At 39.2% G+C, this 27835-nt stretch overlaps 1 protein-coding gene across 7 annotated transcripts in view; it reads left to right on the top strand.

The window, feature by feature from the left end:
• ATRX (ATRX chromatin remodeler) overlaps nucleotides 1-27835 on the top strand; it is a 304745-nt gene that overhangs the window by 59004 nt on the left and 217906 nt on the right. For all 7 annotated transcript variants that reach the window (XM_073227652.1, XM_037021777.2, XM_037021775.2 and 4 more), the window contains one exon: nucleotides 21960-22032. In XM_073227652.1, coding sequence (XP_073083753.1) covers nucleotides 21960-22032 — 73 coding nt within the window. The remainder of the gene's footprint in view (nucleotides 1-21959; nucleotides 22033-27835) is intronic.

The raw sequence follows: 27835 nt of genomic DNA, 5'->3' as shown, positions 1-27835 counted from the left end.
CCTCGGGGTGCAACTCTGATATGGTGGAGCCACGTTGTAGGTGGAACGGCTGGGAGGCTGTTTATCTCCGTGATGGGCCTCTGAGCTGCCCTGCAATCCAGGGATTTAGGGTGCCCGTAGTTCCCTGCTGTTGAACTAAGTGTCCCAGGATGCTTCCGTCCAGCTGTGGGGTCCTTGTCCCTTTGAAACTTCCAAGAAGCACTCGCTTTTCTTTGTCCCTGGTGCGCCGGCTACAGGGACCTGCTCACAGGTCTTACTGTCCTGTTTCCCTAGTATCCAGGACCCCATGTATGTACTGTGTCTTTGCTCTGGTGCTGATGGCTAGGTCTGGCTTTTAAAGCAGTCCTGGGCTCCCTCTCCCTCCCCGCTCCATCTCCTCTCCTCCCGCCCAGAGCTGGGGTGTGGGGCGCTCTGGTCCTGCCGGGCCAGGGCTTGTATCTAACTCCCTTCGTGAGGCGCTGGTTTCTCGCAGGTGTGGATGTGGTCTGGATGTTGTACTGTGTCTTCTGGTCTCTCTTTTAGGAAGAGTTTTCTTTGTTGTATTTTCAAAAATATATGTGGTTTTGGGAGGAGATTTCTGCTGCTCCACTCGCACCGCCATCTTGGCTCTGCCTCTGTTCCTAGCTATTTTATTTTTTTGATGCAAATGGGAATGGAATTGTTTTCCTGATTTCTCTTTCTGTTAGTTCATAATGAGTGTATAGGAAAGCATCAGATTTCCGTGTATTAATTTTGTATCCTACAACTTTGCTGAATTCTAATAGTTCTTCTAGTTGTTTTGGAATGGAGTCTAGGGTTTTTTATGTACAATATCATGTGATCTGCAAATAATGACAGTTTGACTTCTTGTTTACCCATCTCGATGCCGTTTATCCCTGTGTTTTGCCTGATTGCTGTGACTAGGGTCTCCAGTACTATGTTGAATAACAGTGGGGAGAGTGGGCATCCCTGTCTTGTTCCTGGTCTTAGAGGAATAGCTTTCAGCCTCTCCCTATTAAGTATGATGTTGGCTGTGGGTTTGCCGTATATGGCCTTTATTGTGTTGAGATACTTGCCCTCTATACCCATTTTGTTGAGAGTTTTTATCATGAATGGATTTTGAATTTTGTCGAATGCTTTTTCAGCATCTATGGATATGATCATGTGGTTTCTTTCCTTTCTGTTGATGTGGTGGATCATGTTGATGGATTTTCAAATGTTGTACCATCCTTATGTCCCTGAGATGAATCCCACTTGATTGTGGTGCATTATCCTCTTGCTCTATTTTTGAATTCGGTTTGCTATATTTTACATGTATGTTCATTGGGGTATTGGTGTGTAATTTTCTTTTTTGGTGGGGTCTTTGCGTAGTTTTGGTAGTAGTGTGATGCTGACATCATAGAATGAGTTTGGAAGTATTCCCTCCTCTTTCATTTTTTGGAAAACTTTAAGGAGATTGGTTATTATTTCTTCTCTGTATGTCTTATAAAATTCCGTGGTGAATCCATCTGGATCAGGTGTTTTGTTCTTGGGTAGTTTTTTGTTTACCAATTCAATTTGTTTGATGGCAATTGGTCTGTTTAGAATTTCTGTTTCTTCCTTGGTAAGTCTTGGAAGTTTTGTATTTTTCTAGGAAGTTGTACATTTCTTCTAGGTCTTCCAGCCTGTTAGCTTGTTTCCTTCTGGCCTGTAAAGTTTCTGTTTGGAAGTCTGAGGATAGCATGATAGGTTTCCCTTTGTAGGTGACGTTTTTTCTCTCTCTCACTGCCTTTAATACTCTGTCCTTTTCCTTGATCTTTGCCATTTTAATTATTATGTGTCTTGGTGTTGTCCTCTTTAGGTCCCGTCTCTCAGGTGTTCTGTGTGCCTCCGTCTTCTGAGCAACTATTTCCTCCCCCAATTTGGGGAAGTTCTCAGCAATTATTTCTTCAAAGTCACTTTCTATCCCTTTTTCTCTCTCTTCTTCTTCTGGTTCCCCTATAATGTGGATATTGTTCCTTTTGGTTTGGTCTTACAGTTCTCTTAGAGTTGTTTCATTCCTGGAGATCCTTTTAGCTCGCTCTCCATCAGCTTCTATGCAATTCTGTTCTCTGGTTTGTATTCCATCAATGGCCTCTTGCATCTCATCCATTCTGCTTATAAATCCTTCCAGAGTTTGTTTCACTTCTGTGATCTCCCTCCGGACGTCTGTAATCTTCCTCCTTAGTTCATCCCTTAGCTCTTGCATATTTCTCTGCAGCTCTGTCAGCATGTTTATGATTTTTATTTTGTATTCTTTTTCAGCGAGATTGGTTAGGTCTGTCTCTGCAGATCCTCTCACAGGTGTTGTCTGAACTACCTTGGACTGGACTAAATTTTTTGCCTTTTCATTGTGATAGCAGTGACTGTAGGCAGGTTGTGGGTGTGTCTGCTGGGAGAAGAAAGTCCTTTCCTGCTTGCTGGATGCCTTGCCCTCTGACACTGCCTGTGTCAGTTACCCGCACTCCTGGAGCAGCCACCAGGTTAGTCCTCTAAGCAGCTGTGTGTGGGATCTCCGTCAGAGCAGCGCGGAGGCCTGCAGGGAGTGGCAGGTATGCCAGGTGCGCTCCTCTGTGCTAGTGGCGCCCCTGCCAGGCAGCTGTGTGCCAACAGCGGCCTTTGGGTGTGACCTGGGAAGCTGTGCGTTGGGCTGGGATTCCGGTCGTCTGCTGGGAGCCCACCTGCTCCCTCTGTGTCCACTGCAGGTGCTCGCAGGGCCCTCCCACGTGGGCCTCTACCAGGCTCCTGTGGTTCCACTGCTGCTGGTGCATGTGAGCTGCACCTGAGGTGTGTGGTTGCTGCTGCTGCAGGCTCCCACAAGCCTCTCCTGGTCCCCTCTGGCGCCATTGGCACACTCGATCTGCTCCCGGTCCCTTCCGGTGCCGCCGCCCCCGTCACTCGCCACTCTCTCGCTACTGGGCCAGTGTGTCGGGGTCCACGCCAGTTGGAGGAAAGACTGGCAGGCTGCTTAGTGCTGTAAGGGGCTTCAGAGCTGCACTGCCTACCCGGGGTTTAGGGCGCCTAAGGTTCCCCGAGATTCCCAGCTTTCAGCTAAGTGTGACAGGACGTCTTCGTCCAGCTCTGGGGTCCCTGTCTCTTTAAGACTTGCAGAAAGTACTCGCTTTTCTTTTGTCTCAAGGGTGCTGGTTGCAGGGATGTGCCATCAGGTTTTGCTTTTCCGTTTCTCTAACGTCCAGCACCCCATGCACCTTGTTTCTGCGCTCTGGGTGCGGATTTCTAGAGCTGGTTGTTTAGCAGTCCTGGGCTTTCACTCCCTCCCCGTTCTGACTCCTTTCTTTCCACCGGGTTCTGGGGTGGGGGAGCGTTCGGGTCCCGCCTGGCCGCGGCTTGTATTTTACCCCCTTCATGTGATGTTGAGTTCTCACAGATGTAGATGTATCCTGGCTGTTGTACTGCATCCACTGGTGTCTCTTTTAGGAACAGTTGTATTTGTTGTATTTTCATAAATATATGTTTTGGGGAGGAGATTTCCTCTGAACTACTCATGCTGCCATCTTCCCGTGATCCCGGTGTATGACTTTTTTATACAACATTATTTTTGCAGCAGCAGCCTTTCTTAAAAAAGTTATAGTATCCTTGATACACAATCCTATGTTTGTTTCAAATGTACAACACTGTGGTTCAACAGTTACCCATATTGTTAAGTCCTCACCTACTCTAGTGTGGTTACTTCTGTCAGCACAGTAAGGTATTACGGAGTGATTGTATTCTCCATGCTGTAGTACTCTCCCTGTGAACAACCTATATTGTGATTGTGAATTATGCGCCTTTATCCCTTCACCCTCTCTGCACACGTGCCCCAGCCATTCCTGCCCCAACCCCTCCCCCTTGGTGACCACTAGTCCCTTCTGGTGTGTTAGCTTACTGCTATTTTGTTCCTTTTGTTTTGCTTTGATTTTTTACTCCACAAATATGTGAAATCATATGGTATTTGTCTTCTCTTCTTGGCTCATTTCACTGAGCATAATACCTTGTAGAACCATTCATTTTGTTGGAAATGACAGTATCTCTTTTTTTATATAGCTGAATAATATTCCATTGTGTATTTGTCGAATATCTTTATCCATGCATCTGTTATGTGGACACTTAGGTTGCTTTTATACTTTGGCTATTACAAATAGTGCAGTGATAAACATGGGATACATACATCTTTTAGAACCACGGATTTTGTTTTCTTCAGGTAAATTCTTAGAAGTGTAATTACTGGGTCAAATCATATTTCTATTTTTAGATTTTTGAAGAACATCCATATTGCATTCCACAATTGTAACACCAATTTACATTCCCACCAACAGTGTAAGAGGATTCCCATTTCTCCACATCCTTTCCAGCATCTGTTACTGTCTTTTGGATAGTGGCCATCCAAACTGGTATGAGATGATACCTCATTGTGGTTTTAAGTTGTAGTTCCCTGATGATAGGAGATGTGGAGCATCTTCTCATGTGCCTGTTGCTTGGTAATTAGTTTGTTTACTACTTTTACTGTGGGTTCATTTTCATTGGTGACAGCTTTTTAGCCTTGGGGTCATTTCCCTCTACAGCGATACCTTTAACATATCATGTAAAACTGGCTTAGTGGTGGCGAATTCCTTCAGCTTTTATCTGGAAATTGTTTAATCCCTGCTTCAAATTTAAATGATGATCTCACTGGGTAGAGGATTCTTGGTTGGAGGTCCTTCTGTTTTAGTACCTTAAATATATAGTGCTACTTGCTTCTGGACTGAATAGTTTCTGCTGAGAAGTCAGCTTATAGCCTGATGTTATTTCCTTTATAAGTAATCTTTTTTTCTCTCTCTGGCTGCTTTCAACACTTTCTCTCCTAGATCTTTCCCATTTTAATTATTATATGTCTGTCGGTCTTGGTGTTGTCTTGCTGGGGTTCCTTTTGTTAGGGGATCTCTGTGCTTCCATGACCTGAGTGTTTATTTCATTCCCCAGATTGGGGAAGGTTTCAACAATTATTTTCTTAAAAGGCTTTCTAGCCCTTTATCTTCTCTTCTCATTCTGTTACCCCTATTATGTGAGTATGGTTTAGTTTGTTTTGGTCACATAGCTCTCTTATTTCATTCCTAGAGGTCCTTTTTTCTCTCTTCCTCAGCTTCTTTGTTTTGCTGTTCTCTACATTTCTATTTTGTTTACCATCTCCACCACATTATCTAATTTACTTTTGAATCTCTCCTTTGCCTCTTTATTTCAGACTCTGTATTCTTCAGCTTTGAGTGACTCTTCTTCAGGTTTTCTATCTTTTTCTTGAAGTCCTCCCTGAGATCTTGATTACTTTTCTGTAAATCTATGAGCATGTTTAGGACTTTTATTTTGAAATCTTTATCAAGATTGGTGATCTCTATTTCATTTAGCCCTCTTTCTGGGTTTCTGTCTTATAGTTGAGATTGGATAAAATTCCTCTGCCTGCTCATTTTGTCAGTGATTCCGTGTTTCTTCCTTTGTATTAAATGTTGCTGTGATTTCTGGTCTAAAGAGTTGTAGCTTTATTAAGAATGTGTGCTTGATGCTCAGAAGGTCAACATTCTTTACTCTCTAATGGTTTTTTCTATTTTGCAGGGGTCCCTGTTGTTGGCATGCCATGGATGGGGCTCCTTTCTGTCTGGCTTTTGTAGTGTCTAAGTGTGGGTGGGCAATTTTCTTGAGCTGCTGCCTTTGTGATCAGCTCAGGAATCTGTTGAGCTCGCTGTGGGTTAGGCCTCTCTCTACCTGGCTTGCAACAATTTTTGGGCTGCAGGGTTAATGGGGGTGGGTGGACCAGTGTGCCCCGGCTGGATGCATAGCACCAGGTTTGGATACCTGCAGGGAGGAAGGAGCTCTAGGGGCTTGCTCCTTCAGGTCCCTCTTTGTTTGGGCTGAAATCGACCAATGCAAGCTGTGGAAGTCTCTGTGAACCTGACAAGTAGAAAAGTCCAATGCTGCTACTGTGTCAATTGGATTGGTTCCCAGCAGTGTACAAGGAGGTGCCTCGGGCCTGCATTGCTAGCAACGGGTATGGAGTGTCTGGAGCTCTGAAGAGTTCCTGATCTGCTAGGCCGAAGAAGGGTTGGGGTGATATCCTCCACCTGCCCTTTTTGTTGAGGAGAGAGTTTCATCCAACCCTCTTCCCCTCTTGGTGTCCCTCCCACTGCTGGCAAGTCTTTCAAACTGCTGCTTTTGCTTTGGGTCTCAGGACTGGTGGAGCATGCTTGATCTCCAAACTGCTGGAGTCTCAGCCTCCCAGATTGTTCTACCTGCTCTAATGTCCAGTGCTGATAATCACCAGAATGCAGTGCAGTGCGGGCTTGTGTTTGCAGAGCAGATCTCCAGGGCCAGGGTGGAGCACTCCTGGGCTCCTACCTCTGCCCTGTTCTGTTCCTCTTCTCCTACATGTAGGCTGATTTGGGAGGAGGACTTTTGTCCAGCTCAATATCGGCTTTGACTCCTCACCCTTTTCTGTATCGTCTTCTCTTCTTCCTTAGGTGTATGGGTTCTGTTCTACTGTCTAAAGGTGTTTTTCAGGTCTAGTTGCATCTGCTGTATTTTCTTTTTATGTGTTTTTGGGAGGATGTTTTTGTTTTGCCTTCCTATTCTGTCATGTTTAATTGGATAATTCCTTATGAGGCTTTTCATTCAAACACAGTAGCAGTATCCATAAGTAGACTGACCATCCACATAGACTATTGGTGTCTGACTTCAGTATGGATTTTTACAAACTATTGTATCTCTCTACCATGCTTGCTGCAGTAGGATTGTGTGGTACATGAAACTTCAGTTTGATTCCAAATTGCACCCATTCTTATAGTGCATGTCCAGGAAAGTGAGTAAGCCTTGTTCACTCTATTACCTGTTGTAGGCCAGAGGCTGCAGAGATATGCTTCAGGCCTCTTTTGTTCATCTGCTGGTTTGCACAGTGTGTAGGAAAAGCTACTAGAAACCAGGAGTTTCAGCTCCTTAGTTGTTGTACCATGTTGCTGTGGGACTTGGAGTCAGTCTCTTTCAGAGCATACAGTATACTCCTGTCAGTCTCTGCTCATTTCTTCAAAGGTCAAAGGCAGGCCCAGCAATTGGCTATAGTCCACATTGTCTTCTGTGCCACATGCAGTAAACATTGACGTAACTATTGAGCCACATCAGAATGAGGCATTCCTTCTAGCCAACATATCTGAGCCAATTCATCTGGTACATGGTTTCCTGGGGATGCCTGTGGCAAATGGCCCATCCCATGGTATACTGTAACTGTTTTATCCTGACCACAGGCTTATAAATCTTGTCACAGATCTTGTCTCTAGAGGTGTCTGTGACCAACCAACCAGTTGGCATGGTACTATGTAGGTAGCCAAACAGTCAAGCATTGATACAGGCCCAGCTGTCAGTGCAGACAACTGTTGGGAAGGGCTCTTGGCTGATCACAAGCCACACTGCCCACAACTCTGACCATTGACTGCTTTTCTGCTCACTATCTTCCATCCATATTATCTCAGTCTTAGGATGGAAAGCTGCAGCCCTGCATTTTGGGGGCTTCCTGTCGGCCTCCTCCTTGTCTCTGACCCGCAAATTAAGGAGGTGACGCAATGAGATATCGAAGACCTGAATGGACCCACCAGGGGACTCAAGGCATAATAGCTCAAAAGTGATGCCAAGAAGGCACTCCTCATATTTAGTGACTAAATGAACATCTGAAGAATTCTGAGTAGGGGGTTCAGCACATGATCATTATCTATCCTTGAGTCCAGCCCAAGGGTGGGACACTCCTCAAGGACACCGAAACCATGTGAGGGCGGTCACAAGCTCTAGGAATTTTTTATGGCTTTAATCACTCTGTCCTTGACCAAACATCAGAGGTTGTAGGATCCTAGGAGAGGCTATCAAGTCACATACCTTCATACATTTGATTTCTATATTACTTGATTTATATATTAAACCCATTAATCCCACATTTCCCCCTTATTTTTTAATTAAAGAACACCAAAACAGTAGGTGCAATATAAGTGAGAAGTCCATTTTTAGATCTTGATATCAACTTAGCGAGGTGAAAGCAGTAGAGAATGTCCCACATAAATGGGGGGATGAGGTTCCAAGCCTCGCCTCAGTTGGCCCCCTTGCCTTCACCTGTTGGCCCCCTGCGACTGTGCCTGTCTTAGGTTGTTCCTCCCATGAGGAATCTTACCCATCTCTGGCTAACCAGCCATCCTCTGGGGCCATACAGGGAGATAGTATATGGGAAAAAGAGGCATTTGAAGTAGATTGACACTCTTCTCATATTCCTGCATCCAGCTACAATCATAAAAATCATAAAGTACAAAAATTCATTGCACAGACTCTCATGAACAATCACTCTTTAGGCATTTCTTGAAAAATAACAAGCATGAACAGGCTTCAATAGACTGGTAATGAAATGATGTACCCACATTAAAAGAACAGGAAGACAAACGCATAATAGAAATAAACCTATAAGTATTGGCCATATCCAGTGAAACCAAGAAAACCAGTGTGATAATCCAGGCACTTGTGAAAACTTATCAATAACATGATGAATGTCATCCAACTGATTTTGAATAGTTTGAGAAAATAAGACAAATTGAAACAACACATCCCTGGAAATTGTTCACATCCCGTATGTTCTTTTAACAATAGTCTATGGTAGCATGATTTTGAAGTACTGCAATTCATACTTCTCCCAGTTCTTGGTTCAGTTCAGATAATATAGAAGCAGTCACATTTGTAGTTCTACTCTATGCACAGGCCAGTTTAGATATTTTGTTTTGCATCCCTGCAGCAAGTGCCGAAACTGGCAAAACAAATGGAGCAGCAACTGCAACAGCAGTGGGATTCAACAGCTTCACGTTGTTGTCACAGCTAGATGGTAAAGCTCAAGGAAACCTATGTGTATATCCAGGATGATCTATGAGAGCAGGAAGAATATGTCCCACACCACAAACACCTTGGTATTGTGAAGAGAAGGCTTGATATGTTTTGTTGTCACATAAAAACACTCAGCCATTTGGGAGTCTGTATTCATATGGTCATTTTACACGAATAGTAGAGTTACAATAAGAAGGTATTTGAGTACAATTAATACATATACAATCAGTGATTATGGTAGTCCTAGCAGGTAAATTTAATTGAATATCATGCATTAAGAATGTCAGGAGAACGGGTAATATTTATACCTGATATGTTAGTAAACACCATGGGAGGAAGTCCTATTCGTATTAAATTCTTTGTTAACAATACACTAATGGAAGAATCTCCTACTATACAAAAGGATGACTTACTCAATCCTTGGCCTGCTAGTTGCAGCCATAGGTTAGGTGAGGAGAATTTTTGTTCTGTAACAAGTGATATATTTAAATACACATGACTACTCTTATATGATATGTCAGGAGATCCTTTTTGGAATTTTTCACAGGTATAAATTCCAATATCTTCTCGAGTTAAAACCTTTATAAATATCATATCGACTATTCTCTCTATGAGTGATCTGTAGCATTATGCCACCCAAATTTTCCTCCACTTGTTTGCCTATAAATTTCCTCACCCTTCTTTTTACATACTAGTGGACCTGCTGGAGTAGAGCAGGTGGATACACAATGAAGGACTACTCCTCGATCTAAATATGGAGGGTTGCTTACACTAGCTGTGATAGTGCAATCTTGTGTGGTGTGTGTATGTGTAGATGTTATTGTCAGGAATAAAAATTTCATCATCTGGTGAGCTTCAGCTCTCTGTGGGATGCGAACAAACTGTTGATGAGGTCTGTTGATGATCATCTCTCGGAGTAGACTTCTCTGAAGGTGTTGATATTGGGAGTTCTTCATATCGTACCTTAATTCTCTTCCTGGGTAGCCAGATCAGATGTTGATCCTCTGCAACAGTAAAAACAAACCCTTTGCCCCATACTTTAATATGACCTTTATACCACTGTGAAGAACCTAGTGGAGACCACCATACAGGAACTACTGTTGTTTTAGAAAAAGAAATAGTGTCAGAAAAATGTACTTTCATATCTGATCATCCGTCACCTTGTAAAAGATCAAAATTAAGAATATGTAAAGCATGCATTAATCGTTGATTTGCAGTTAATTTGATCATGAAATTATGTTTAAGAGTAAGATGACAATGTTCAATTAGAGCTTGACCTGTAGAATTGTAAGGAATGCCTGTTTTATGAGAGATATTGTATAGCTGGAAAAGTTTCTTTATCGTAGAGGAGAGGTAAACTGGTGCGTTGTCAGTTTTTATGGTAGCAGGAACGCCCAATACTGCAGATGCTTGTAAGAGATGAGTAATGACATGAGAACATTCTCCTGTTAAAGCAGTGACCCAAGAAGCAGAAGAATACGTATCTATAGAAACATGAACATGTTTAAGAGTTCCAAATTCAGAAACAATGGTAATGTCCATTTGCCATAGGGCATTAGGGTGTGTTCCTCTGGGAATGGTTCCAGCCTGTAAATGGGGAGAATTGATTTGAGAACAGGTTGAGCAGGAATTCAAGATATTTTGAGCTTCAGAGGCTGAAAGGGAAAAATGCTTGTGCAAAGTAAAGGAAGGAGCATGAGTTAGGTTGTGATAATGTTGAGCCAGTGAGTAATTAACTGGAGAAACAAGTTTGTCCAATTTATCATTATAGTATGATAAAGGACCTGGTAAATTAGAATGTAATCGTATGTGAGTGATAAAGAAAGGGTGCAGATGCTGTTGGATACACACCTGCAATTGAGAAAATAAAGTGTTAATAGGAGATTGTACGGTGCCTAATGTTGCAGTTTCTAATGAAGGAACAGAAAAGGCAGTATAAGCAGAGTCAGTAACAATATTAAGAGGACTTGAAAAGTCTTGGAGAGCTTGCAATACAGCATATATAATGTTGTGCAGAAGTAAAAGATGTTTGAAAGGTTTTTTGCTAGACCAGAACAACTTGTATAGGCTGCTTTAATAGATTTTGCACCATCTGTAAAACAAGTCACAGCATTTATTAGTGGATTGGGGGAAGTTTTGTGAGGAAGAATCCATTGATGACGCTGAAAAAAGGAAAATAACTTGTTTTTAGGGTAATCGCAGTTAGTATTTCCTCAAAAATTAGCGCAATTTGCCATTGATTATTCTCTTGAAATGATTATATGATATTTTGTTTAGATAATGGAAGAACAAAGAAATGAGGATTGTAACCGATCATCTGCCTTAGTCTCTGCCGTCCTTTGAGGATGACGGAGGCTACTTTGTCAATGAAAGGTTGTAACGAGGGTTTAGATTGATATTGTAAAAATATCTATTCTAACGAACTGTTATACTGACAGAGCAGTCCTGTGGGAGAATGGGGAGTAAAATAAATTAATAGAAGTAAGGGTTTGTGTAAATCAACCTTTGATAATTGAGCCTTTTGAATCTGTTGTTCTATCCATTTGAGTTCTTCCTCAGCTTTTGAGGTTAAATTTCTTGGACTATTAAGATCTGGGGGTCCTTTTAAGGTATTAAAAAGAGGTTGTAATTTATAAATAGGAATACCTACTTATGGTTGAATCCAATTAATATCTCCTAAAAGCTTTTGAAAATCATTTAAAGTTCTAAGATGATCTCTCCTAATCTGAATTTTCTGAGGAATGATTGAATTTTCTTGGATTTTACTTCCTAAAATATCCAGTGGGTATTGTATTTGTATTTTATTAGGAGCTATCTGTAAGCCCCATTGTTTTAACTCAATTTCAGTCTCATTGAGAATAGTCGTGAGGGACAAATGCTTGGGCAGCATTATGAGAATATCATCCGTATAATGAATGATATAAGCAGAAGGCCATTTTTCATGTACAGGCTGAAGAGCCCTATGCACATAATTTTGACAAATTGTAGGGCTGCTCAACATTCCTTGAGGAAGGACTTTCCACTGAAATCTTTTCTGAAGGAGCCTGCAAATTCAAGGAAGGGACAATGATAGCAAACTTTTCTCTGTCTGCCATGGCCAAAGGAATTGTAAAAAAGCAACCTTTAAGATCAATGATAGCCTTATTTCAGTCTTTTGGAATCATAGCTGGAGAAGGGAGACCTTGTTGTAAAGGTCCCATAGGTTTAAGAACCGCATTAATTTGTCTTAAATCATGTAAGGGTCTCCAATCTCCTAACTTCTTTATAACAAATACAGGGGAATTCCACAGGCTTGTGGAAAATTCTAACCTATCTAGCTGAAGTTGGGTTTAAACTAATGTGTGTAAGGCTGACAGTTTTTCTTTATTGAGGGGCCATTGATCCACCCAAACAGGCGTCTGAGTGGTCCCCTGTAATGGTATAGGAGCTGGCAGCCGTGTATCAATGACCCCTAAGAAAAAGATTGAATTGAGGAAGGTTCATCAAAAGACAGTGTAGTATGCCATTGTTGCATTAAGTCTCGTCCCCAGAGATCAATTGCTACATCAACAATTAAAGGTCTTAATGAAGCTAATTGTTTTTCAGGGCCTAAGCAACGTAACGTAGCTGAACTTCACCATAGTTGAGAAGCTGTACCAATACCTGACACTTGAATATGCTTCTCTTGTTTGGGCCAAGTTTTTGGCCAATGTTTAAGAGCAATTACAGGCACATCAGCTCCTGTGTCTAACAACACTGTAAAAGACTTGCCTTGAATGCTGATTTTGTATTGAGGTCTGTCAGATGTGATTTTTGTATTAAGCCATATTCGTTTATTTGTACTTCCAAATCCACCTTGTCCCCTTTCATAAGGTGTTGTTGAAGGTGGGAGATAGGGAAGTAAAAGTAACTGGGCAACTCTTTCTCCCTGAGGTATATATAATGCTTTATCAGATGATACCATTATTTTAATCTCACCCATATAATTTTGATCAATAAGTCCTGGTCTTACTATTAACCCTTTTAGTGTCCAGCTACTGTGGCCTAAAAGTAATCCTACAAAATTAGCTGATAAAGGACCAAAAGTTCCTATATGAAGTAATTGGACTCCTTGTGATGGATGCAAATATACAGATTGAGAAGAGGCAAGATCTACAGCGGCACTTCCTCTAGTTGCTGCTTGTAAATCATGCCATGTTCTTTTAACTGGGGAAAATGCCTCTATTATTTTCTAGGGCCTCAGAGGCTGGCCCAATTGAAGGTTTAAAGGCTGAGACTCATTGATAGGATTATCGTCTTTATCAAATTTTGAATGGCATTCATTAGACAAATGTCTCCCTTTCTTACATTTTGGGCAAACAGACCAAGGTTTATTTTTAAAATTTGGCTCTCTCACCCCTCTTTTGTGATCAGCAATCTCTCCTTATATGACCTTGCTTGCCACAACTGAAACATGTCAGACTTTTAAATCTTCCTTTTGACTTTCCTCTCATAGCAGCTGCTAGCAGATTAGCTTGGTGCATAGGAGAACCCACATCTGCACAGGCCTTGATAGAATCTTCCATTCTAGCTCCTGCAGCTTTCAAAGGTCTAAGAACTCTTTGACATTCTGTATTTGCATTATCATAGACTAACATATGCAACAAATCCCTCAAATCTGGATGTGCTACTGTTCGTCTCAAGTTACCTTGCAACCTTGCAACAAAATCAACATATGGTTCATTGAATCTCTGTTTAAGCTTACTGAATGGTAAAGCAGGCTGTCCAGCCGCTTGTATCTTTTCCCAAGCTTTCAGGCAACATGGATGCACCTGTGTCACTACGGTGTTCTCATACCCAGCTTGCCTTTCTAGCTGCAGCCAATCTCCTTGTCCTGCTAGCAGTTCAGCAGTTGTAAGAATCAGAGGATTGGCATGCTGATTTCTCAGAGCTTGTGCCTTTGCTTCCTCGTACCACCACATTTTGAATTGTAGAAACTCAGAAGAGTCTAAACAGGTATGAGTTAATAAGTCCCAATCATGAGGAATCATCCTTTCTTGTTCTGCTAATCCTCTCAGAAGACCCACTACATATGGCAAATTAGTGCCATAAGTAGAGATGGCTTGTTTGAAATCTTTCAATGTTTTATAGGGAATAGGTGTATAAAGTATTCTGACTCCACCTTGTGGAAAATCAGGATCCTTACCTGGTGCAAAAGGAGTCAAGTTAATTGGTGCCACTAAGGGTGCCAGATAAGCATCCATGTCACCTTCCCTCTGGGCTTTGCGTATTCCTGCTGGGAAGGCAGACGCAGCAGAGGCAGGAGCTGAGGATTTTTTACGATGACAGAGATGAACAGGTCTCTCATCCTCACTCTCTGAAGAGGAAGAGGAGGAGGATGAAGAGGAGTCTGATGAATGTGGGGATGAGGAATGTCTACTTGATTTTACCACATCGTCTGGCAATTCTCTCTCGCTCATGTGTGTCTGATTTAGTGTCAGTGGGGGAGATTGTAGAGGCTGTAAGGCGAAAGTGATCAGATTATATAAAGTCCAGACAGGCACAGAGATAACATCCCCCTGTCTGTGTGCCTTCTTAAAATCTCTTAACTCATTATTCCAGTCAGCCTGTTTAAGAGTTCCTTGTGGCGGCAACCAGTGACAGTGTTTCCTAATATATTTATGAAGTTGAGCAAAATCTCTTTTAGATATTTTCACTCCTGATGTTTATAGGAGGGCACAGAGTAATTCTAAATGATCCTCCAGTTTAGCTGCTTTAGTTTCATGATGGCCCATTATAGTGTCCCTGACGTCTCGACCCTGTCCCTACATATGCTTTTCTTGGGAGCCTTACTGGGTCGACGATCTTTGGAGCTTCCTCGCTCTGAGTTTCAAGGGTCCCTGTTCGGGCGCCACTTGTCGGCCTCCTCCTTGTCTCCGACCCACAGATTAAGGAGGTGACACGATGAGATATCAAAGACCTGAACGGACCAGCCAGGGGACTCAAGGCGTAACAGCTCAAGGGTGATGCCAAGAAGGCACTCGTCATATTTATTGAGTAAATGAACATATGAAGAATTCTGAGTAGGGGGTTCAGCACATGATCATTATCTATCCTTGAGTCCAGCCCAAGGGTGGGACACTCCTCAAGGACACCAAAACCATGTGAGGGTGGTCATGAGCTGTAGGAACTTTTTATGGCTTTAATCACTCTGTCCTTGACCAAACATCAGAGGTCGTAGGAGACAATCAAGTCACATATCTTCATACATTTGATTTCTACATTACTTGATTTATATATTAAGCCCATTAATCCCACAACTTCCCATGGCTGGAGCTGTTTGTGTACCATGCATCTTCAGATACAAGGGCTCTTCCCTCCCAGTAAGGAATCTCTGCTACTAATGGTTCCAAAGTAAATTCTTCCTGCTTTTCACTAATATATGTCACTGGCTCCAATAAGTGTTAGAGTTCTTCACTCAAGGGGCTCCCAGAGGGTACAAGGCTGCTGTAGGTATGCACCCCACTTGGCCAGTGTAGGTGTTTGTGCTATGGCACTCCATGGCCTTTTGGTTCAGTCTCGTACCCACCCCACAATGAGATAGGTGATTATTAACCTTTATTGGGACTGTTCCAGTGATGGGTTCTGTGGTGAGCAAGGTGTGGCATGTGTATTCTACCTCTGCTCCTTTCTAGAGTTGTGACCAGAATTCAGTAGGTTGGTCATTTTCTTCAAGCCACTGCTAGAGAAACCAGCCATAACCGTCTTTGGTTACATGAACATCCAGCCCACAGGGCCTTGATGGATCTATTACACTCAAGGCCTGCAAGGCCTTGACTGCCCATTTTGCTGTAGTAAAGGCTGATGCGCATTTCTAAACACAGTGCCACCTGACACCTTCTATCAAATGGTATAAGTGCTTCAGAATTTGTGCCAAGTGTGGGATGAGCACTCAGCAGTAGCCTAAAAGACCCCAAAACTCCTGTAACAATACCACAGGAAAGATGTGGACTTTATCTAATAACTGCTTCTGGGATAATTTTAGTGTTACCTGACCAGGTGACCCCTAAGAATTTGACTGACAAACCAGGTCCCTGAACCTTGGTACTGCACCTTCAACCTCTGAAAGAGAAGCAGATTTGAGCATGATATTAGTGTAATGGCACAAGTCCTGGGCTCCAAGTCCATGACAAATGGTGGGGCTGTGGAGGTACCCCTCTTTAAGGACAGTGAAAGTCCATTGCTGTCCTTACTACATGAAGGTAAATTGTTCCTGACTTTTCTGTTCTGTGTCAATAGAAAAGAAGACGTTAGCAACATCCACAACATGATATATTCCTAGTGTATGACTGAGTATATCCAACAGGTCTATAGTAGAGGGGACGCCAGTGTGCAGAGTGGGTATGATTCCTTTCAATTCTCTGTAATCCTTGGTCATTCACCAGGAGCTTTATAGCTATTTTATGCTTTTTTTACTTGGCCACACTGAGAAATTGAAAGGACTGTGGATTGGTTTTATAATACCCAACTTCCACAGTTCATGGAGGGTTTGTTCAATTTCTTTATGCCCTTCAGCCATGTACTGTTTAGTATTAGTCACCTGCCGAGGCACAGGCAAAGTTTTGGGCAGCTGATTAGCATGTCTCCTCAGAACGGTCTTCACCACACGTATTCTCATTCTGAGCTCAACTGCAGCGGTCAGCAATCACAGGCCCTAAAGGGTATCTATCCCCAAACTATATTGGGAACGGGAGACATATACAAAGTATACTCCTTTGGGGGGTAGAGTCCCTATTCCTAGTGGGATTCATACTTATTTCAGTCTGATATCCTTATCCCTGTATCGATCTGTAATAACTGGAGTCCTGGGAAACTGCTCAGGGTTGCCATAAATCTGAACGTTCAGCTCTTGTGTCTACCAGAGCTATAACACGTTTTATGTTCACTGGGGAGCAATGAATTGATACTGCGACATGTGGCCTCTGGTCCCTCCAGGCAGGTAACTTGACCTTCCCCTTAGTCAAACCATATACCCCATTCATCTTCCAGTGTGGGTTCTGGTGAGGTTGGCATACTCTAATAGGAAGATGTGCAAACACACGCCGGACTTGTGGCTCCGTCATCAGCCTCTGCTTTACCCTCAGTGGCCAAAACTGCTGCTATGGTTTCAGTTGTTACGGCAGCTCCAGAAAGATTCTTTTTAAAAAAAAATTTTTAAGTTATCATTGATATACACTCTTATGAAGGTTTCACATGAAAAACAATGTAGTTACCACATTGACCCATATTTTTGAGTTGTGACCATACCCCATTGAAGTCATTGTCCGTCAGTGTAGTAAGATGCCACAGAGTCACAAGTCTTCTCTGTGCTACACTGTCTGTGCCATGAACCCTCCCACACCATGTGTACTGATTATAATAACTCTCAGTCCTCTTCTCGCTCCCTCCCCCTGCTTTAGTAACCGCTAGTCCCTTGGAATCTGAGTCTGCTTCTGTTTTATTCCTTCAGTTTTGCTTTGTTGTTATACTCCACAAATGAGGGAAATCATTTGGTACTTGTCTTCCTCTGCCTGGCTTACTTAACTGAGCATAATACCCTCTAGCTCCATCCATGTTGTTGCAAATGGTAGAATTTGTTTCTTTATTACACATGAATAGCATTCCATTGTGTCTATGTACCATTTATCCATTTATCTGCTGATGGACACTTAGGTTGCTTCTAGTTCTTGGCTATTGTAAATAATGCTGTGATAAACATAGGGGTGCATATGTCTGTTTGAATGTGGGATCCTGCATTCTTGGGGTAAATTCCTAGGAGTGGAATTCCTGGGTCAAATGGTATTTTTTATTATTTTTTGGAGAAACCCGTTTATTTCTTTAAAAAAATTTTTTTTATTAAGGTATTATTTACACATTTATTAAGGTTTCACATGAAAAAACAAATGTGGTTACTACATTTACCCATGTTATGAAGTCTCCACCCATATCCCAATTCAGTCACTGTCCATCAGTGTAGTAAGATGCTACAGATTCACTATTTGCCTTCTCTGTGCTACATGGATTTCCCTGTGATCCCCACACCATGCGTGCTAAACATAATACCCCTCCACCCCCTTCTCCCTCCCTTTCCACCCACCCGCCCACATCCCTCCCCTTTGGTAACCACTAGTCCCTTGAAGTCTCTGAGTCTGCTGCTATTTTGTTCCTTCAGTTTTGCTTCATTGTTATACTCCTCAAATGAGGGAAATCATTTGGCACTTGTCTTTCTCCGCCTGGCTTATTTCACTGAGCATAATATCCTCTAGCTCCATCCACGTTGTTGCAAATTGTAGGATTTGTTTCTTATGGCTGAATAGTATTCCATATATGTACCACATCTTTATCCGTTCATCTACTGATGGACACTTAGGTTGCTTCCATATATTGGCTATTGTAAGTAGTGCTGTGATAAACATAGGGGTGCATATTTCCTCTTTGAATCTGAGAAGTTGTATTCTTTGGGTAAATTCCAAGGAGTGGGATTCCCATGTCAAATGATATTTTTCTTTTTAGTTTTTTGGGGAACCTCCATATTGCTTTCCACAATAGTTGAACTAGCTTATATTCCCACCAGCAGCGTAGAAGGGTTCCCCTTTCTCTGCATCCTCGCTAGCATTTGTTGTTCTTAGTCTTTTCAATGCTGGCCATCCTTACTGGTGTGAGGTGATATCTCATTATGGTTTTAATTTGCGTTTCCCTGATGATTAGTGATGTGGAGCATCTTTTCATGTGGCTGTTGGCCATATGAATTTCTTCTTTGGAGAACTGTCTCTTCATATCCTCTGCCCAATTTTTGATGGGGTCATTTGCTTTTTGGGTATTGAAGCATGTGAGTTCTTTATATATTTTGGATGTTAACCCCTTGTCGGATATGTCATTTACAAATATATTCTCCCATATTGTAGGATGCCTCTTTGTTCTGTTGATGGTTTCCTTTCCATACAGAAACTTTTTAGTTTGATATAGTCCCATGAGTTCATTTTTGCTTTTGTTTCCCTTGGTCGAGGAGATGGCATTCAGAAAAAAAGTTGCTCATGCTTATATTCAGGAGATTTTTGCGTGTGTTTTCTTCTAAGAGTTTTATGGTTTCATGATTTACATTCAGGTCTTTGAATGATTTCAAGTTTACTTTTGTATATGGGGTTAAACAGTCATCCAGTTTCATTCTCTTGCATGTAACTGTCCAGTTTTGCCAACACAAGCTGTTGAAGAGGCTGTCATTTCCCCATTGTATGTTCATGGCTCCTTTATCATATATTAATTGACCATACATGGTTGGGTTTATATCAGGCTCTCTAGTCTTTTCCATTGGTCTATGGGTCTGTTCTCATGCTAGTACCAAATTGTCTTGATTACTGTGGCTTTGTAGTAGAGCTTGAAGTTGGGGAGCATAATCCTCCCACCTTTATTCTTCCTTCTCAGTATTGTTTTGGCTATTCAGGGTCTTTTGTGGTTCCTTATGAATTTTAGAACAATTTTCTCTAGATCGTTGAGGAATGCTGTTGGTATTTGATACGGATTACATTGAATCTGTATATTGCTTTAGGTAGGATAGCCAATTTGACAATATTAATTCTTCCTATCCATGAGCATGGGATGTATTTCCATTTATTGGTGTCTTTGATTTCTCTCATGAGTGTCTTGTAGTTTTCAGGGTATAGTTCTTTCACTTCCTTGGTTAGGTTTATTCCTACGTATTTTATCCATTTTGGTACAACTTTGATTTGACAAACATGAGGGTTTCTCTGATATTCCTCTCATGTTTGGAATTTTTAATACCTAGTATTATAAATAATAAGTATATCTTTGATGTTTAGAAGAGATGGCAACATATGTTAAACACTCCCATAGCATAATTCCTCAACCCATGTCTAGTCTAGATTCTTATGTTCCATTTTGGCTTATGTAACTGTTCTGAAGGACCAGTGCTGATTAGGAGGTAAATCTTTTTCATTTTTATATCCAGAGAGGCTTTGAAAATTCAGCACTTTAGTAGATGTCAGTCTTGCAACTATTTGGTGGAATAGGCCTTGTTGTTTGGATTTTCTTACTCTGAATAATTCTCGGGACTGATTATTTTAGGTGAGAAAAAGAAAGGTAAATTTCTAGGGGGAATTAAGACATGTAAAAGTTGGACTTTGTCAGTTTGAATACTTAGAAAAGAATGTGAAGGGTGTTGAAAATAACTGCTGTGTAAAAAGTACTGCTTTTTAAGATAAGTTAGGGTGCCAGGCAGTGATCAGTGCCATTCCTTAATAGTTTGTTTGCATGTGTATATAAACATACTGTATTTGTTTACTCTCCTAATATGTCCAACTTAATTTAGGTGACAGTTTTTATCAATGCTTAAAAAGCTTCCCTTACTCCCATGAGTTTAGAGGATTTTCTGCAATAGTTATCCTATTACAGAGTACAACATTTTCCTAGAAAGAATGCCATGGGAATGGAATGAGCAACTAAGATAATAAAGAACATGATCCTAGGAGATTGCAGCTTAGTGAGCAAGGTAGATATAGATAAATCATTATTTAAAAAAAAAGAATAGCAGTAGAAAGATGCAAATCTAAAATGAGGCTGTGATAAATAGCAAGCGAGCAATTTAGTGTTAACTATTGGAGGATCCAACTTACAAGAACAGGTAGCATTTGAACTGTCTTTGAAAGAAGGAGGAAAGAGGAATTACAGTAGTATTGCTAGTAATATTTAATTTGAAGATTTTTCTGTTTGAATGAGGTATTTATTGTGAGTTTGTTAGGATATTGTGAGATTTATTTTTGCCTTTCTATGTTTAGTGTATGTTCTTTTTGGATTTTTTCTCCAACATTTCCCCTCATTATTTTATCATGAAAAGAAATTTAAATATACAGAAATTTTCTGCCATTTGCATTGCATCATTCTTGCTTTATCACATATTTGTCTATATATCCTGCTATCTAACCATCAATGTACCTAACTTTTTTTTGCCTTTTTAACTGTTTATTTTAAAGAAATTATAAACTCCCAGGAAGTTGGAAAAAAATGTTCAGTTTCCCCCAATGGTAACATCTTGCATAATTATAGTACATTGTCAAGACTAGGAAACTGAAGATTTATTCAGGTGTCACCAGTTTACATGCACTCACTTGTTTGTGTATGCGTGTATATTTGTGTAAGTATAGTTCTATGCATTTGTATCATATGTGGCTTTGTGTAACCACTGCTACAACCAAGATACTGAACTGTTTCATTACCACAAGGTTCCCTGTGCAACTCCCTTGTGCACGTTTGGTTGCTTATCCTCATTCTTAACCCCTGGCAACTGTTAATCTGATTTTCATCCCTGTAATTTTGTTACTTTGAGATGGAACCATCAAGTATGTAAGCTTTTGAGATTGGCTTCTTTCATTCAGTGTAATGCCCTTGAAATCTTTGATGCATTGCAAAGTAAATGATAAATATCAGTGTACTTCACCTAATTACTTCACCTTACATAGTATTATGTAGAGTTCACTGTTTTGAGGTGAAATTTACATAAAGTGAAATGTGAATCTTACTCTCTTTAGATTTTTAATCAAAGGACAGAAAGGTGGTTTTCATAAGGAAATAGGTTTTACTGGACTTGAATATATCCCTGGGTAATTCTACCTATGAATACCATACATAATCAAATATATTTTGAAATTATTTGTTTCTACTAAAACATTAATAACAATTTTGCTGTTCCTCAGTGAAACAGGGTAAATCAGGAATCTGTTAACTTTAAACTCAAAATAGATGACTATAAAGCTTATTTCAGTAAGAAACTTATGCTAATGTATGCAAATGTGTGGGGAATGATAAAGACTTGCTATTAGGAAGGATGAGCTTTAAAACCCTCGTGCTCTGGGAAGGAACTTTGAATTACGTAAGACCCAACTATTTTATCATTTTACTGCTGGTACTTCTTAAATTCCCCATTGTGTTTTCCTTATAAATTCTTTTCACTCATTTTTTTGGTGGCAGAGTACAGTGTAGAATGTAGTAGTTGTTTTGAAGTTTTTGGCTTTCAATACTTTACATAGTTTTACTTACATAGATAATTTAAAGCTAATTTTAAGTACACTTTTTTCCCCCTCAAGGAGATGAAGCCTTATCTAAATCAGTGCCTGTCACAGTGGATGAAGATGATGACGACAATGATCCTGAGAATAGGTATGATTTCATCTGTAAGGACTTAAAAAGATTATAACACACCCTAGGCGTGGGCACAAACAGCAGCAAGGACCCTCAAGCAGGGTGTAAAAACCGGGAGTGCCTGCCTTAGAAAGACTCGCTCACAGTCTCCGCAAATTTGAAAGAAAGGCCAGAAAATGGGCTAAAAGTCAGAAATCTTAAGAGAAAGTAAATATAAATATTAACACACCTAGCATAGGGTGTGTTATAAATACAGCACCGTCTATTTTATGTTGCCATGTGAACTGTGATAATATTTTTTGAGATTATTTTAATTTTGACATTATATTATTGACAAGTAAGTCATATCTCAATAAATTGATGACAGCAGACATCTCTCAGTATTTGATTATTGCTTTGCCACCAAGTATGGTGGTTCTATTTATTAAAATCTGTTCAAAGTGAAAAAAAGATTGCTCAGATATTAAGAAGTTATTTTCAAAATACATACCAATTTACAGTGTCCAGACTGATTTAGATTTTAGCCATTTTTCAAATAAAATAGTAGACAGTATGATACTAACTTTTACAGTAGGTTTAAATGTAAACAGTGTAGCATCTATAGATTTACTTTAAAGGATTGCTGAGAGAAGAAAAAATACAAAGACACACTCACATCCTAGCAATGAAGAATAAAGAAAACAAAGGTACTAAAGAATATAACCATAACATTCTTACTTATCTTTTAAAATCCTTCCTGGACTATAGTGTGCACCACACTCATAATCTTTAGATGACAGTGTGGTGTAGTGGGTAGAACTTTGGAATAATGGGGATACGAATATTTGACTTCCAGTTCTAACATTCTTAACAACTATTCTGGAACTATTGCAATCTTGGAAAGTGACTTTACTCTTTGCCAAAATTTTCTAATCTTAAAATGAGAAGTGTTGGTTGAAATTTTCTCCGATTAATTCTAACACAAAAAATTGATGATAGACTTGATGGTTTTACTAAAGAGCACTTCACTAGTAAGCTCTAATACTAAGAGAACCTGAAAATATACATGTAATTTTTGTGTCATAATTTTGTAAGGAATTAACTGTGAGTTAGTAAATGCCGTGGGGCTAGTTATTACTTCTGTTTTATATCTTGCTTCTGCTAATAGCTTTTCCTGTTCCAAAGATCAGTGATTCTCTTATTTAACAGGAGAACGTTTTTATTATGGTGAATAAACAGTTTATTTTGCACTTTTGAATAGAGCTAATCATGGACACAAAGACTCAGCTGCTGCTTACCTACTTATTTTTTTAATTAAATATGTATATACATTTATTTCATTAGGTAGGCATGGGGTCCAGAATGGAATGGTAAAGGCATACATTTTATACATCAGGGATCTTATATACTTACATAGTACATGATCACAGCAAAATTATGAAAGCATTTAAAAATACTGTCTTTTAAAATGCTTTGAATCTACTTCATTTACTTATGCTACTATTTGATTTCTGTAAATCATGAGGCCTTGAAAAGCTAATAATGTTTAAAACATACTATATCTTAATTTATGAGTGGTGAACCTTAATTTCATATTTAGTCATCAAATGGGAGTATCATTGAGGCATGATATTTTTTATTTGTGTTAGAGGTTGTGAAAACATAAATATTTTCATCTTTTAAGTTACTTGATCATAATTTTCTGTAACTGGAAGTATTTTATTTGGAAGGTATCTTTAATTCCATCTTGTATTTGTGATTAAAAAATACAACCTTGTGGAGTACTTTTGAGAAGAATTGAATTTTGTCTTGAGCATGTTTTTCTTTATATTCACTTTAATATGCTTTTATAAAATACGCCATTTATATTTGTTTCATATCCAATATGTCAAAGAGATACCTAATACCTGTGGGTTATTTAATGATGGGGATACAAATACCTTCTTGAACTTTTTTAGTATAGATGATTTACTTGAGAATATTTGAATATGTGACAAGCAACTTCTAAAAATCTGTTAGATCATGAATAAGTCTTGATTATTTTTATCAATTTCACATTTTTGAGTTGGATGTATTTTGGTAGACAGCATATTGTAATTGTAAATTTGTACACAATTGTGTAATTGTGTATAAATTGTATAAATTTCATATGCTTTGCCTTTTTTTAGCAGTGTTGTTATACATTTTCAGTGTTGATGTTGATGGAGAGGTAAATAGTATATTAATGCAAATGCTTAACTGTTTGGATGCAATAAATTTCTGTAAAACTTTTCTTGTTCAAGCATTTAATTTTAATTACAGTGCATCTTTTCAAGAGAGTTGAAAGATTTTGGTAGAAAAAATATATATAGACTAGTTTATAGCCAAAGAAGATTTGGTATTTTAGAAATTGAGGTAATAAATGCTTCATAATTCCCCAAACATACATACTTTTATATGTATTTGTGTTAGTTATTTATCTTTTCTGTTTCAAAGCTGTGATAGCTTTTGGGGTCATTTAAAAAACTTAGCCATGTCTTCAAATTTTTAGTAGGTATGAATGAGTTTCTGTTATTTTAGCATACTATTATATAACATCATTCATATTTGAAAATAAATATGTGCTGTTGTGAGATAGAATGGTCTAACATTTGACTCCTGCTTAATTGCATTTAATAATGACAAAGTGATAGGTTGATCAACAGTTTAACTTGCTCAGATTTTTTTGGTTGCTTTTTTTATAGGAAAAAATATCAATAGTAGACTAACTTTATATTTTGTATATTGTATAATTGAGAGTTTACTTCAGATTTTATAGTTTTATGTGCTTTTTGGAAAGGAGAATAATAGTACCATTTTGTCAGGCTATTTAAATTATACATGTAATTTTAAAGTCGGCTATTTGAATATGACATTAGGTTAATGTTGCCTTTCAAATACCTGTTTGTTATGTTTTAAATTGGTTCTTTCATTGAAAAGACATGAATTCGTACAATTTTTTATGGTTGTGATTCTAGTCAGGCTGGCATTGAAAATGCATTGTAATTTCTTAATGTTTTCAGTATAAATAGGGATGTTTTGACTGAGCATTTTCTAATAATGTCCTTATTTTAATACATGCTGTGAATTAGCCTCAGTGATAAGATGCTAGTGTGTTTGAGTTTAACACTTAGTGTTGATGATCATTAAACCAGGTGTGTCTTTGGGGGCTGTGTACGAAATAATCACTGAGGAGTCCATTTCCCTCTGAGAAAATAATTATTTTCAGAGTATTCTTTATTTGTAGTTTTTGTAGGGTGTGGAAAATATTTAAAACTGAGCTTTTAAGAGAAAAAAACAGATTGCTAAGTTTTTTTCTAAATAACTATTTTTTTTTACTTCAGTTTTGACTTAGAACTGATAATTTTATATGGATACCTCTCCTGGCACAAACATAAATATATTTACTTTACAGTTGAAGAATGCTTAATTTGGTCTAGTAATACTTCAAAGTTTTTCTCATAATTTCTCTCCCCATGGGGCTAAATAAGTTTTTTATAGAAGCAAAATTTGATGTGGAAATTGCTTAGAGATTGTGCATTGTTCATATAAGTTCGGCTTAATTATAGTGGGGCTATACCTCAGCCTTAAAAATTTACAGTTATTTTGTCATTTGGTAATACTTTTCTTTTCAAACTGGAAAATATGCAAATGATTGTGTTTTTCCTATAAAGGCTGTGTACTGTTAATCCAGCATATTTTGGAAGTGATTAATGATTCTTGGATGTTGTTCATGCTAATGCAGATACGTAATGATTGTTTACCTGATTTCAGCAAAGATTAATGGCAAGTGTATATCTCAAGTACCTTTGACATAAGATTTTTAGTTTCCATTTTAAACACTTTTCCAGGTGTTCATCTTCTATACATACCTTTATTCTCTATACAAATTTGCTTAAACTGGAATATTTTTTTGCTGTGAAAAGTTTTTTTTTTCATGGTAGTATTGTTTGATTAGCAGAATTGCTCAGGTTCTCCTTTATTTGAGAAACAAAAGTAGCATTTTAAATGAAGTATTTTATGTTTGAGTAAAGTTTTTAAGTGTCTGGCAATTAGTTGTTTTGTATCTCTGAAGGGCATGCATTTAAACCTGTAATCTTATTCAAAATTCTCTGTTTCAACTAATTATTCTGTTATGCTGTTGTATACAGATTGTGAAAAAAGAAATTAAAAATTCTGTTACCTTTGTGTATGGATACACAGTATTTGGCTTTCTAAAAATGTTTTTTTTAATTTAGCAATTTTCTTCAAACTTGTTTTCAGATTCAAAACCTTATAAAAGATGGAACAGTAGATAGTAGGGTATATCTGAGGGCCTGTCAGTGCATTTTAGAGGTGGAGCATACTGTACTAACTCTTTTTTTAAAAAAATCTTTGAAAATCAAATCTTGAGTTCTTTCTAAATACATACACTGGAAATCCATAAACTACAGGTACCTTTAAGAATGTGAGTATAGTGTATTCTCCTAGGCACTCAGTTAGCTCAGAAGTAGTGAATGAGTAGAGAGTATAGTACTGGTATAGTAAATCAGGAGCAGATTTAGGATTCAGAGTCTTAGGTGCTCCTCCTGGCTTTGCCACTAACTAGCTTTCTTTCGCCAAGTGATTTCCACTCTCTAAGCCTGTTTCCTCATCCATAAAATGACAGGTTTGGACTCTAAGGTCCTTTCTAGTGCTAACATTTTGTGTTGCTTTTGTAATGGCTGTTTCTCTAAAACTCCCTGGTGCAAGAGATCCTTCTCTTGATCACTCCTTTTTTAAGAAACTCAACATTTTCAGTTACCATTTACCTACCGGCAAGAAGCAGTTTACTTTCTTTTCCTGTTTGAGTGCTTGAACAACAGACATTATTCATTTCTTTTCTAGATTAGATCAGAATTACTGAAGGGTTTCTTGGCTCATGCTCTCTCTGTTTCTGTCTCTTTCTTTGTCTCATTGCTTGTTAGTCTTTGGGCTTATTCCTTATTTTTGCTTTCTTTTAATAGATGAAGTTGTAAGGTGTAATAAGGCATTACCTTGGTATTCATTATGTGATTTAGAAGACTGTGGGTTTGGGGGTTCTGTTAATTCTCTCATGCATCAGTTCCAATCATTGTTTGTTTGTGGGTTTTTACCCTTCCTCCCATATTGTTTTGCTTTTTCCCCCTCTCCCTTCCCTCCCTTTCAGGAAAATGGAGGAGTGGCTCCATTACCTCCAGATCTGCCCAGGTTTTCTGCCACAAGAGTGGCACAGCCTGTGCCTCTAATGCTTCTGATAGAATCGTGACTGCTTTGGATGCTACACCTGCCCCAAGATGTAATATTGAGCATTGAGATTCCAGGGGTAGTACCTTGTTGCCTGGATGATTTTCTCAGAAACATCTTGGAAAGCCTCAAGAAAGGAAACTTCAGAGCAAACAATCAACTAGGGATCATGACTATACATCCATCACATTCATACCAGCATGGGTCCAGCTGAGGCCTCCAAAATGATGCTTTGCCAGCCTCAGCTGGCTCTCAAGTGATGATGTCCTTGAAGTCTGTGTGGCCCGTGAGTCAAGAGTTAAGGTAGTGGAGTTTCCCTTAAAGCATATCACAGCAGGCTTTGTAGATGGGACGGATCTCACCTCAGCATGTTTGCTGACTACTCAGATTGAAGGTTACCCCTAGCCCTTAGGTTCTTCAAATTAAGTTCTAACTTTGAGGTGTATACATAGGTTATGAGACAGGCTAGGTTGATGACAGGCTAGGTTATGGGTCTTTGACATATTGGACTTGAGCCATCAGTTGTAATTTATGCAAAATGATGTAAGTTTATTCTTAGGGCTTACAGTACAGGCTATTC

Source organism: Manis javanica, chromosome X (genome assembly GCF_040802235.1).
Source record: "Manis javanica isolate MJ-LG chromosome X, MJ_LKY, whole genome shotgun sequence".
In the NCBI taxonomy this organism is placed as follows: Eukaryota; Metazoa; Chordata; class Mammalia; order Pholidota; family Manidae; genus Manis; species Manis javanica.
Note: the sequence above shows the minus strand (reverse complement) of the source record. Positions and strands in the feature narration are given on the sequence as shown.